At 40.3% G+C, this 13197-nt stretch overlaps 1 protein-coding gene across 3 annotated transcripts in view; it reads right to left on the bottom strand.

Annotated features, from left to right (window-relative positions):
* Positions 1-13197, bottom strand: part of PURG (purine rich element binding protein G) — a 60061-nt gene that overhangs the window by 14444 nt on the left and 32420 nt on the right. The window contains exons 3-4 of one of the 3 annotated variants that reach the window (XM_028481355.2): positions 5231-5373; positions 394-473 (exon numbers count right to left, since the gene is read on the bottom strand). In XM_028481355.2, the coding sequence (XP_028337156.1) occupies positions 443-473; positions 5231-5373 (174 nt within the window). In that variant the 3' untranslated portion in view covers positions 394-442. Of the gene's footprint in view, positions 1-393; positions 474-5230; positions 5374-10228; positions 11053-13197 lie in introns of those variants that run through there. The other 2 variants (XM_028481354.2, XM_024131464.3) reach the window with 2 other exon arrangements.

The following is a 13197-nucleotide window of genomic DNA, read 5'->3' as shown; positions in this document are numbered from 1 at the left end:
TAAAAAAATTTATTTAGAAATTTATTTTAAAATTTATTAAAAAATATCTTTTTTAAAGTCTTAAAGTAGTTGCTTTTTTGCAGTAGAAATTTGACTATTGAGCTTAAGAGTACTCATGAATATTTTAACATTATTTTCATTACTTATGGTCAGTTCAGAGTCCAATTAGGCTAATCCTTCTCCCCCAAATTTGAGTATAAGGATCAAAATTACCCCTCTCTCAAAATGAGCCAAATAAGCATCAACATTTCATCAATGGCTAAGATGAGCTCTTTGTGATCCAAATGCCTCTATGCAGTGGGGTGGCAGCCATGAGGGTATGCCTCCCGGATCTCCTAAAGCAGGGAGGATAATGAACCAAAGGCACTAGCTGCTGTGCTCTGACTTCCATCGCTGTGTTCACGCCAAGACCCCATTCCCTTGGACTGTTCCCGGTGACTGCTTATGGCAGGGACACGAAGGCAGGCCCATTTCTGAAATACACAGGATTCCGCTGAAGGGCACCTTTGGCTTGAGGTCTCCCTGTTGGTCTTGCCAAACTTCCCTGGAACAGTGTTGAGTTCTAAGATGTTCCCCGTCTCATTCACAGGGGCTGTGTCAGCATTGGTCTGAGGGTTCTGCCCGCCTCCTTCAGCTCCCCATTTTCCTTCTCCAGCATTTGCCCCAATAAATCTCTTACATCTCTAATCCTGTCTTAGCTTTTGCTTCTCAGATGACCTGGACTAACAGAAGCAGTACCAAGAAGGATCATTTGCGACTGGCCCACTAACCATGCAGCAGGCAAAGAGGATGATGACCTGGTTGATAGGTGGGGCACGGATAGCCCCTGGTGTTAGACGGTGACTCAAAGGCTAAAGATTTCATTGATGGTGACCTGGGGAAAGGTCCTGGAGGAGGAGAATGCTGTTGCAGATGTGATGATTCAAGTATTGGAAAACTCTGGAGAGAACAATATACTCAAAGACAGCAGAGTTGGCTGATTAATGCTAAGCTATATTGATGCCAGCAAAGGGATAATGAGGGACTCAGAGGCATTAAGAAGCAAGTAATGGCTAAGTGTGAGAGCCAGAGGGTCTCTTTGGTAGCTTCCAAAGAGGCCCTTACCTCCTGTACAGTGGGAGAGCAGACACAGTTGAACAGGTCAAAGATCAAATAGAATTGTGGAGATTCCTAGATATTCAAATACTCAGCTGAGAGAGATCTGTTATACCAAGGTCAGGGTGCTGGTCAGGGAAAACCTGGGACCCTGAAAACTGGGATGAGGACATGTAGATGGATGTCCCTGAGTATATTTTCTCTGCAGGACTACCCCTACCCCCATCCTTTAGGCTTGCACAGGTGTCCCATCCTTCCCTGGTAAGAGCTAGCACTTCTGTCATGCCAGAAGATGCTCCAGAATCCTCACCCTTAGAGAGGAACATGAGCTTCCCTCAGTAGCTGCCCTCACCTCTTCCCTGTCTGATAACCAAGGTTCAGTCTCAGCATAACCTGGGTGGGTACATACTGGAAATGATTAAGAAGGAAGGACACTGTACACCAGGAGAGCTGCAAGAATTAGCTAGTGTGTACCAGCAGGAACAGAGGTGTACACCTGGGACTATATTTTGAGAGTGATTGGAAAGGGGCCTGAAATGTAACTTTCTTAGGACCTGAGATTCAACACCTTGGTAAGGACCCCAGGGAATGGGGCAAATTCACTGCTAGGGTGGTTCTTAGAAGTCTGGGTAAAGCCATGACAACACTCAGTGAAGTGGGAATTTCTGAGTTGCCCTCAGTAGGAAAGGATTCCGCAAGAGGTCCAGGCTGCAGGGCCAGCAATACTGCTCATTGGTCCAGGGGATCAGAGGAAGGGATAAAGAGGCTGAGGGAAGTGGGGACTCCAGAATGCACCCTGTGAACATTCAGACTCCTGCCACTTCAGTGAAGTTCTTAGGGGGTCCAATGGTCAGGAGCATGCGAGGACATCTTCTCAAAGTAAAAGACATATTGTTGCATTTTGCATTCCTACTACATAAGGAAGGCCAGCACGCTTACGCGGCTGTTTTGGGCTCAGGAGACAACACATTCCACAGGTGAAAATATTGCTCTGGCCCATATCTACTACATAGATAAATGCCAGCTTTGAGTAGAGATCAGAGCAGGAAATACTCTACAGTAGGTACAGCAGCGCTGCTGCTTGGTCCATATGATTGGGCAAACCCTATGGCTTTGGAAGGTGTCAGCGCTGGGAAAAGATGCAGTGGGAAAAGATGAGTCAACTGCCATCGGCTGCCTCAGAACTGACATTAGGGAACGGGGTGGCCATGGTAGCAGAGACAGAGGCATCCAATCAGAGGACCCACTTCACCTTGAAGGAGGTGGATGGAGTAGGCCTATGACATGAATATTACACTATCTAGAAGAAGCCAGCTTCACAGAATGCAGAAAGTCTTTTAAGGGCACAGTTGAAGTGCTAACTTGAGGCAATACTCTGGAAGCATAGCGTACAATCCTTCAGGAGGCAGTACGTGCGTGAAATCAGAGGCCTCCGATCTGGGAATCAAGAGGTGGAAGCAGGTGGTTCCACTTACTGATCTCCGAGAGGCATCAGTGAGCAGTGACGTGAAGGGAGTCTTAATTCCCTGCCCAGGAATTGAACCTGGGTAGCCTGGATGAAAATCAGGAATCCTGATTTTTACTGGGGGCAGTGCATTTCTCACAGAGGCAAAAACTGTAAAAACAGGTACACCGTTTATTATTAGAGACATAGCACAGCAACAAGTGGGAGAGCACACAGGGAAAGTTTGTGTAGTTAAGTCTAGGGTAATTACTATTTTAAAACGTCCATCTTTTTCTTATGTGCAGGACAACGGTACTTCCAATGTCCTGATGTTTTACAATATCTGCAGATGTCTGAAGGCAACAAAGGGGGTGAGTGGACTTTGACTTGTTCTGAGTTGGGCTTTTGTTTCTCTAAAGGTTCAAATTGCAATTCAAGGATTTTTGATTTTAACTTCTTTTTTCTCTTGCATTCCTGCAAGCTATCTTCAAAGAATTGGGTAGCTGCTTCTGTGATAATGATAGCAGTTTGACTGGCCCACCCAACCACAGTATTTTGAATTTGCCTTTTTATATCAGGAAGAAAATTTCCTACTAAAGCAGAAATTAAAAGATTTCTATGCTCTGGAACTTCACGGTTTAGTGCAGTATGCCTTTGGAAAGTCTGTACAATGCATTCAGCAAAGGCCTTTGGATATTCTTCTTTCTGAGTGCACAATTCAAACTTTGACAAACTCACCCTAGGGGAGAAAGCTTCTATTACGGCTTCTATTAGCTCCTGAACCTCGGCCTCCAGCTGATCCATTTCCTGATAATTTGTAGGAAGGTAGACCTTGGGAGAAATTCTGGTCATCTGTTTCCTCTGTGAAAGGGCTTTTGAATGGCCACTAATCTTTCTACTTCCTCTCTCTAAATTTGGTAGGATCTTCTGAAAGTGGAGGTAAAAGGGCTTTATAGGGCTTCCCTGGTGGCGCAGGGGTTGAGAGTCTGCCTGCCGATGCAGGGGACGCGGGTTCGTGCCCCGGTCCGGGAGGATCCCACGTGCCGCGGAGCGGCTGGGCCCGTGAGCCATGGACACTGAGCCTGCGCGTCCGGAGCCTGTGCTCTGCAACGGGAGAGGCCACAACAGTGAGAGGCCCGCGTACCGAAAAAAAAAAAAAAAAAAAGGGCTTTATAATTTAAAAGGTCTGTCACTGTCCAGGGTACATAAATTCTTGGTCAAAGATACCTCTGTAAAGGATATTGCATAGGAAGCCCTGATGCTTGCAGAGCCTGATTTAGAGCCTAGGAAAATAGGAGGAGTTGTAAAAGACAGTCAGGTGAGCCTTACTGACCTTCCCAGGTGCTTTTGCTAAATTCACTTTCCGGCTTTGAGCATTTACATGAGTAACCTGTATACCCTGGCCGTAGAGACCAGGCTAGAGGGCTGTCTGTAACTGGGTGTTTAAGGGGTTTTCTGCGAAAGGTGGGGGAGTTTTGGGAATTTGCTAAGGAGACGGTACTGGATTTTAAGGAGGGGAATTTATTTTGGATGACAACTTTAATTTTTGTTCTAAGTCTATTTTCTGTTCTTTCAGCTTGTTAAGGGATTCCCTCAAGCTAGCCTTTATAGTCATTTTTTGAAATCTTTTTCATTTGGTCTTTCCACAGATATCAATAAGATAATTGTTTAGGATGAGAGCTCGCTAAGAAATTTTTTTTCTTTCAGATGTGGCCAATTCACAGGATCCATCACCTGGCCATTGATAAATAGGATCTTACAGTAATCTCAACAGTGACTCAAACCAATAAGCCTTTTTATGGCTTAACCATGAACACAAGAGGTATCTCAAAGGGCAGTGCAAAAGATGCAGCCCTCACAAGATCCAGAAAGTTCATTCCCAGAGTTAGCCTAAGAAAGCAAAGACCTTCGTTGTCACAGGCAGTAAGACACCTGTAGTGCAAACAGTGCCTTGCTTGGGTCTCCCATGAGAATGTGAGATGCCTCCAGTCACAAAGCTGCTAATCTGTGACACTGGGCTGGTGCTACTGGAATGGGACATTGCCAGCAACAAGACAATGAAGGTTGAAATGACAAAGGTCCTTTATGGACTGGGACACCTTATGACAAATTCCCCTGAGAGCTGGCACAGTCAGACAAAGACAATGCTGAGACTTTGTGTCTCAGAATCCCTGTCTATTTGACTGGCCATCAACTGCAAGCCAGTTCTTGCATCTTCCAGCTGGCAGAGACCAGAGAGAATATTCTCACTGGTCACAAAGCCAAGCTCTCAGGACAAAGAACAAGATGAAAGGAAACTCTCCTCTGGTTTTTATCTACATAGGAGAACCAGAGCAAAGTTTGCCCAAATAGATGCTGGTCTGGTGAGAACTGTGAACTCATCGCCTTGAACAACAGACTTATAGGACCTACACCTATGTTCTGCCCTATGGTTTTCTTCCTTATGACCAACGACACAAAAGACAGAGACAAAAGAAAACAATGACCATCTGTGGGAGGAAAGGGATCAATCGAAAACAAGCGTACTCGTACCAAATCTCTACCAGAGTTGCTATACCCAAGTAACCAGTTCACACAGATATTTTCTCCTGCTAATCTAAATTTAAGAAAAAGAAAAGGACTCCCACATGCTCACTTCGAACAGACCCTGCAGGCAGAGATCAGGGAGACTGACATGGTAAGAATTCTTACCTTCTGCCGGCGCTTGTCAGATCTCTCAGCTGCTGCAGCCCCAGAGCAAACAACGACCAGCCTGTGGAGAGTCCCACGCCGGGCGCCAAAGCTGTAGGGGAGGAAAACTTTTCCCTTCTTCCCTTCCAGGTTCTTTGGCTGGTCTGATAATTAAAGTGACACAAGATAGATTAACAGGAGAAAAACAAATTTAATTTCATACGTTTGGGAGTCCATAAAAATATGAGACTCCGAGAAGTGACCAAAACAGGCAGCTTTTATACCTTTTTAGACACGGAAACAATTTGTGATGAATTGACAGAACAAAGGGATCTGGACTTGGGGTAGCACATTACTGAAGAAGTATCAAGATTTGTTTACATAGCCTTCTGAGCCTTGAATTCCCTACTCTGTTGATAAGGATGCCTTCTACGCTCCTGCTACAGGGAGGGTATCTTCACGTGGGAGATTTATTTCCTGCTTTCAGGGGACAAAGGATCAGAATGTCTTTCTTGCGCTGGCTGTCTCTTAAGTAACTCTAATTCAAAATGATCAATATGCCAGAGTGGTACATTTTGGGGTGACATATTCGGCTCTCCTTCATCATCACTACCAATGACCCACTGGGGGAGTTTGTCTCCCTGTTCCCACAGCTCTGGTCTCCAAACGGGGCACGTTCTTGCCAAGGAACATAGCCAGGATCCATTGAATTACCATGTAACTAACAAGTTACAGCTGCTGTCCTGGCACTGTGGTTTCCTTATGCCAAGGAACCAGCAGGTTAGAAGAGGAGCCACCATGTGGGCGGGGATAATTGACGCTGATCGGAAGAAGCAGATAGTGCTGCTTTAAACAAGGGGCCATGGTGGGAGGAATGTGTATGGAACCCACATGATCCACTCAGGCCCCCCTGTTTCTGCTCACGAACCTGGGCAGCAACCACAGCCTGAGAAAGGTATGCTGCTGCGTTTGATCTCAGGGCCACAGCTGGAACTCATCCCCTTCTTCTTCCATCATCCATTCTAAATTACCGCTCAGCCCAGCCCTCGCCTTGGCAGGAATCAGTGGCTTACCCGGTAGTAAGACTCAAATTTTCATTCCCAAGGGGTCTGATCTCTTGGTAGTCATACCTTTCTGGGGTGACTGCTCTGATGAGCTGGTGTGATTATTTCCGTTTCCTTGGCAGGTTTGTATCATGGAGCCCATCATAACATGATGCTATTCATTAATATTACTCATTTCCTCCCTATCTGATTTTATACTTGTCAAGGAACATAGTTACTAGGTTTTATGAGTAGATTTTCCTACTAGAAAGAGAATTGCCAACTGGTTGACACAGATATTCTAATCTATCTAGCATTTTTCTCCTTCCTTTAAAAAAATCATTTTTAAAATTATAAAAATAATATATGATTATCATGAAATAATTTAAAAAGTATAGAAGCAAAAATTGAAGTCTTTCTCTTTTTAAAATCTATTTATTTATTTATCTTTGGTTGCCTTGGGTCTTCGTTGCTGTGCGTGGGCTTTCTCTAGCTGCGGCGAGTGGGGCCTACTCTTTGCTGTGGTGCGCGGGCTTCTCGTTGCGGTGGTTTCTCTTGTTGCGGAGCACGGGCTCTAGGCACGTGTGCTTCAGTAGTTGTGGCACGTGGGCTCGGCAGTTGTGGCTTGCAGGCTGTAGAGCGCAGGCTCAGTGGTTGTGGCACACGGGCTTAGTCACTCCACGGCATGTGGGATCTTCCCAGACCAGGGCTCGAACCCGTGTCCCCTGCATTGGCAGGCAGGTTCTTAACCACTGTGCCACCAGGGGAGCCCCTGAAGTCCACTTCTTATGCAGTTTCCTTTTAATCCTACTCCATAGGAGCAACACTATTTTTTGGTGTAAATTAATTGTTTTCTCCATTGGATATCTGACGCTCAAGGTGTTATTTTAATGACCTTGTTTAAAAGGAATCTCTTCTGTATTTACCCAGAATGAACTAACAAAACTGAGTTTTTAAACACACAAAACTGAGGGTCAACTCTTTCATTCAGAGTCCTTTTTAATCTTCACAAGCCAATCTTTTAGTAAGTCTTAGCATTGCAAACATTATGCTTTGCAAAAAGGGTACGCTTCAGTTACCACTCACAGAATGAGAGATCATTTGGGGAGAACATGTATAGTGCTGTGCTTACTGCATTTCAAAGTTTATTCAGTCTTAAGAACTATGACTCATTTGTTTTTGTGTTAAATTACTTTTTGCTTATTTTCTAGAAGTCTTTTCACTTCCCCAAGGATAAAGTGGGGGGTAAGAAAAGTGATTTTCTTTTTCAGTGTGAACTCAGCATGCACCCACTTCAATAGTTTAAAAAAGAATGTGTGAAGACAAGTCTGAAATAATTTAGGTTATAGATTGGCTTTTAAAAAAAAAAGAAGGTCAAGGGAATTCCCTGGTGGTCCAGTGGTTAGGACTCGCACTCTCACTGCCGGGGGATGGAGTTCGATCCCTGGTTGGGGAGCTAAAAATCCCACAAACCTCGTGGTGTGGCCAAAAAGAAATAAAAAGAAAAGAAAAAAGAAGGTTAATATTACTATCATTGGCCATTTTCAAACTCAAAGCAATTCCTGATGAGAAATACCAGTTCCCTAAGATGAGTAAGGTTAGGCTGTTAGCGTACATGAAATTTAGCTCAAAAGATGTTCTTCAACGGAAAACATCCGGATCTTTATAAAAGTGTTTGCATTCAAGAATTTACAAATGACACTTGAGCTTAAGATCTCCAAGGGAAATTATTGTTTAAGGAACAGAAAAAGCAACTTACCAAAATAAGGTTGATAAAACTGTAAAGGCAAATATAATTTTGTACCTTTAAAAAAACCTCAATGATGGTTTCACTCAATGAGGGAGGGACTACATTATTCTCACAAACAACCAAACTTACAAAGTGTAGTCATTGTATTACTTTTCAGTTATAAAGGGCAAATGAGTTTTTGAAAATAATTTCGTACTAAAAAGGCTGATAAAAAATTTGTGAGAACAATTTTTTAGGTGGGACAAACTGTGATGAACTGTGATTTATAACTATGGTTGACCATGGGGATAAAAATTAGAGATCGTTCCATGTAGATTAAAAAGTAGACTTTTTTCCAAAAGAAATTTATTTATTCTCTTATCCTTTCATAAAATTAGAATTAATTTTCTTTTGATTACCAGGCAAAATATTACCACAGAAATAAAGATACCCTAAGACTTTCTTTGACCTTTCTCTCTCTTTTTTAATGAAGAAAACCTGGAATTATTTTGTAGCACATTTACTAATTGCCAGTTTTCATGAGATGGAATCCTGTAAAGGTAGTTACAAAAATATACAGTAGAAATGTCTTTGGGGGGACTTCCCTGATGGTCCAGTGGTAAAGAATCCGCCTTCCAATGCAGGGGACACAGGTTGATCCCTGGTCAGGGAACTAAGATCCCACATGCGTGCGGCAACTAAGCCCACACACCACAACTACTGAACTCGCACGCCTCAACAAGAGAGCCCGCAGTGCTGCAAACCACAGAGCCCATGCGCCCTGGAGCCTGCGCGACACAACTAGAGAGAGAAAACCCGCACGACACAACTAGAGAGAAGCCCGCGTGTCACAACGAAAAATCCCGCATGCATCAACGAAGATCCTGCGTGTGCAACTAAGACCCGACGCAGCCAAAAGAATTAAAAGTAAGTAAATAAAATAAATATTTTTTTTTTTTTAAAAAAGAAAGAATCCGCCTTCCAATGCAGTGGACGCAGGTTTGATCCCTGGATGGGGAGCTAAGATCCCACATGCTGTGGGGCAACTAAGCCTGCACACTCTAGAGCTCGAGCGACACAACGAAAGATCCCACATGCCTCAACTAATACCCAAGGCAGCCAAATAAATAAATATTAAAAAAAAAAAAAAGAAGAAAGAAATGTCTTTGGGGAGAGGTTGTGATTTAGTAAATACTGCATTTGTTCAAGATAGTCATGGAGATGCAAACCCAGTGTTCATATGGGCTCTGTTCTCTAAACTTCACTTTCTGATATTAGAAGTTAGACATGATTTAATAACTATTTGAGGCAAAATTACTGTGGCTTACATTTTTTATGTAATAAAGAACCATAGTATATTGGAATGTCATTTCACTCATGGACCCACTCGATTAGGTGAATAGGTTTGATCATTTTCTATTTGAGACCCATGATTGTTGCTTGAGGAGCTTTATAGATTTATCTGATCTTTTCTTTTAAAATTTAAGGTTACCCATGGGTTAGGAAAAATACCAAGGTCAGCATGCAAATTCACACACTGCCTTAATATTGAGTTTATCTCTGGTTTAGGAGAAATAGTCCTCTGTCCTCATGAAGACACAGCAGCAACTTCATTTGTCCTAATGCTGTGATTTTTAGTACAAATGCTAAAATTAAAAGTCAGTGAACCCCCTGCATGGGCTTATCTATTATGCCATTCTGGCATGTGATATCAGCTTGTCCTGGAAAGTTCCAATTTGATTTTTTTGTCCTTATTTTCATACACCTGGAGAGGAATCTTAAATATAAGCATTTAGGAATGGCTTTTTCAATGTCTTTGTGTTGCAGTAAAGGTTTTGAAGGCCTACTTGCGTTCATGTAAACGTTATTTCATGGACCAGATGATATCAACCTGATGATAAAACTTTATCAATAAAGTATTAAAATAGACACTCAGGACATTTGTGCTCTTCTCAACTTACTTATTTCCAGGTTTGATAGGTCTAGTTTTTATAGATCTGATCTGAACTTGATTTTAGAAGCCAGGCCAACTGGATTTAAATTCCTAAAGATACCATAAATTTTGGGCACAAATAACAAAATAAACACTACAAAAGATCTACTTTTGGTTGATATGAGGGCCCAGCAGAACTAATCTGCTTTCTGAAAAATAATTGAGAATGCAAACTAATCACACATATAAACCAGTTTATTAGATTGTCAGTGATACTTTGAGACAAATTCAAGTTATTTTACTGTACTTTATATAAACAGAGGAAGGGAGGAAAGTTAAACGTCAAGCTTTGTTCAGCATGTGTGCAGTTAGCATCCACGAAAGCACCATTGGATATGGAAGAATTAGCACCACAGAATTTTAGGACCTAACTGTTAACATGCATCACTGAAAAATTTGGAACATGAAAACTGAAGTAGTACGTGGTATGGTCTATTATGAACAATACAAGGCAATTTATGACTTGTTTTCATACAGTACAATACAACCACCAATCAATGAGAACCTTTTAAGTACAATACAGGACAAAAGACACGTTGTACCCTGTTAACACTAAAGCAGTTACAGATTTAAAAACATGTTTCTTGTAAGAGGCGGTGGGTTGAAATGATCCCGCCTCCTCAGTTTTTAAATTCAGAGTTATATAGTTACATGATCTCTTAAGAAAGTATTTTCAAATCTATGTCCTTCTACCTCAGTGCTGACAAATGGTTTTTTGAAAACGGAAAGCCTTGATGAATTAAAACAGAACAAAACAAAACAAAAAAAATCCTGATAGAGTCAAGAAGTACTCCAGTGTGGTGGAAGATATTCCACATCAGATCGGTTTGAAAATGATGCCAGTGGTGTTGACACTCGTCTTCCCTTCCGCGGAGGAATGTCAAGAACAGAAGCCTTGCATTCACGATGAACTTCGGTTCATTTCTTTCACCGAATGCCTTTATTCTGAAGTGTGACATAAGAGACTTATTCCTTATTCCTCAACTGTTTTTGTAGTGTCATAGGGCTGTTCCTTATGCTGGATTTGACAACAGTGAAAAGGGTGGATATTCCCTCTGGATTTAGGGTAATTTGTGAGCTAAAGAAAAAATATTAATTTAAATTTAGCATATATGACATTTTAAAGGGAGTTTCACTATTTTCACAGTACAAACCTATAATGAATACCTTTCTGTTTCATTGAAAACCTTTCTGTTAGAAAACATGTAACAAACCCTCGATTTTAAGTCACGTCTAGGCCAATTTTGGCGTATTTGAAGATACTGTATAAGAAATGTGCAATAAGAATAGATACAGGTATATTCAGATCTCAGTGCATTGATGCCAAGGAAAATATATTTTCACTCCCCAAGAGAAGAATATACCTTGAAGCATCTATGCAGACACATGAATCAATCATATATCTGCCCAACTTCTAATTCTGGAATAGTGATAACAGGGTCATTTAGGAAAAAGTACTTAATTACAGTATGGCAGCAATTTTATGTTGTATATATATTTAACAGCAAAAACATTTTTGAAAATATAATCAGCACTATATGGTAAGTTTACAATTCACTATTTCTATACTTGTAACACATGCATTTATTTGTTTTCCCAGTTTAAAAAAATCCCACTAGGACCAACATCTTTCAGAACAACAATCTAACATTAAACAAAAACCTTCTGAGGAAAATAGCTAGCATCACAGAGATTTGAGAAAAGTCTGTTACTCAGCATCACAAAATACTCAATAGATCTACATTTAAGATTGTTCATGCCATGACATTAACACACCTTCGGGTTAATATCTTATTTAAAAAAGAAAACAAAGAAACAAACCAAAGAAATGACATGGAATTTATCTTTAGTCTCTCCTTGGTAAGAGTAGACTTCTAATAAACTTGACTCCTTTCTGTACCATGTAATGATGACTACATCTATGAAGCAGCATTTACATTTAGCAAAACATTTATGAGTAATGATAGGAAAACGGCCACTAGAGAGAAAGAATTAAAAATAAGTAAAATTATAGAAAAGTGTTTTTTTCTTAAGTGAACTGCCCCCAAACAAACAAACAAAAAAAGCACAAAGTTTGTTTGCTTTGAAATATTCTTCTGCTGAAAAACATTTTTGGATACAAGTTAGCCTATCCTTATAAATGTCAGAGAGAGATGTAAGGTGTAATTTGAGAAAAAATTTAACTTTTGAAAAAAAATCCTACTTTTTTTTTCTGTTGAACCAAATCTATTGTTTAAATCAAGTACTAATTTTCTGAAGAGGAAACAGGTATACACAGCAGCACATCCACATTACTGATTTAAATTTGATAATTCTCCAGGCATGGCTGACTTGAGCATAGAAGAAGCAACACTAATTTCTTAATGTTTTAGGGTTACATTAAAAAAAAACCTCAACTGAAACAAAATTGAGTAATGACAGGTGGGCTTCATAGTTTTGATTGCCCTTATCTTTGATCAACATTTCAAAACAAGGTAGTACCAATTAAAAATACGATTTAGAAAGTAAAAGCTATCTAAAAATTGTTCAGTGAAAAAGCCTTCAAATTTTACAACATTTTAACCTCAAATGATTGTAGACTAACTTAGACTAACAGTTTTGCCATTATCACAAACACTTTTGTTACGCTTGAGTTTTTTTTCTGTATTGTTCATTGGTTGTATTATGTAATACAATTTTCTGTTAAGTTAAAATAGTTTGAATTATTACATTTAATTATAAGAACCTTTAGAAAAACACATAAGTTGGATAAATTTATAAAAGGATAAAGAATATTTTATGGGATTTTAGACAAGTTCTATACAGACAAATAGCTTAGTTCAAGGTAATAAAGTGCCTTCATTTCCAAGTAATTAATTTTTCACTAAAATATTTTAAGGCTTTATAAGAAACTTAAAGTTATCAGAAGTTTGATATGGGGTTATGCTATTAACTAGCATTCTTTCATAGTCCTTATTTCATTTACTCTTTTGATCCACATTAGGTAATTTTTAATAATTAGCAGCTTAAAACGATAAAATTTGAATTACAAATTCTGAATTCATTTTGTGAGGAAAAGGAAGATGTATAATTTCTAAATGCTGTGATTTGTACATAAGACACACATATTGCTTGTGAACAATCTAAGTTTATGTCATAATATACAACAGCCAATGCCCCCCAAAATTCAACAGAATATTTAATCTCATGGCAAACAGGGCCATCATTTCATTCATACATATAT

Source organism: Physeter macrocephalus, chromosome 20 (assembly GCF_002837175.3).
Source record: "Physeter macrocephalus isolate SW-GA chromosome 20, ASM283717v5, whole genome shotgun sequence".
Taxonomy (NCBI): domain Eukaryota; kingdom Metazoa; phylum Chordata; class Mammalia; order Artiodactyla; family Physeteridae; genus Physeter; species Physeter macrocephalus.
This window is presented reverse-complemented; position numbering and strand designations above follow the sequence as displayed.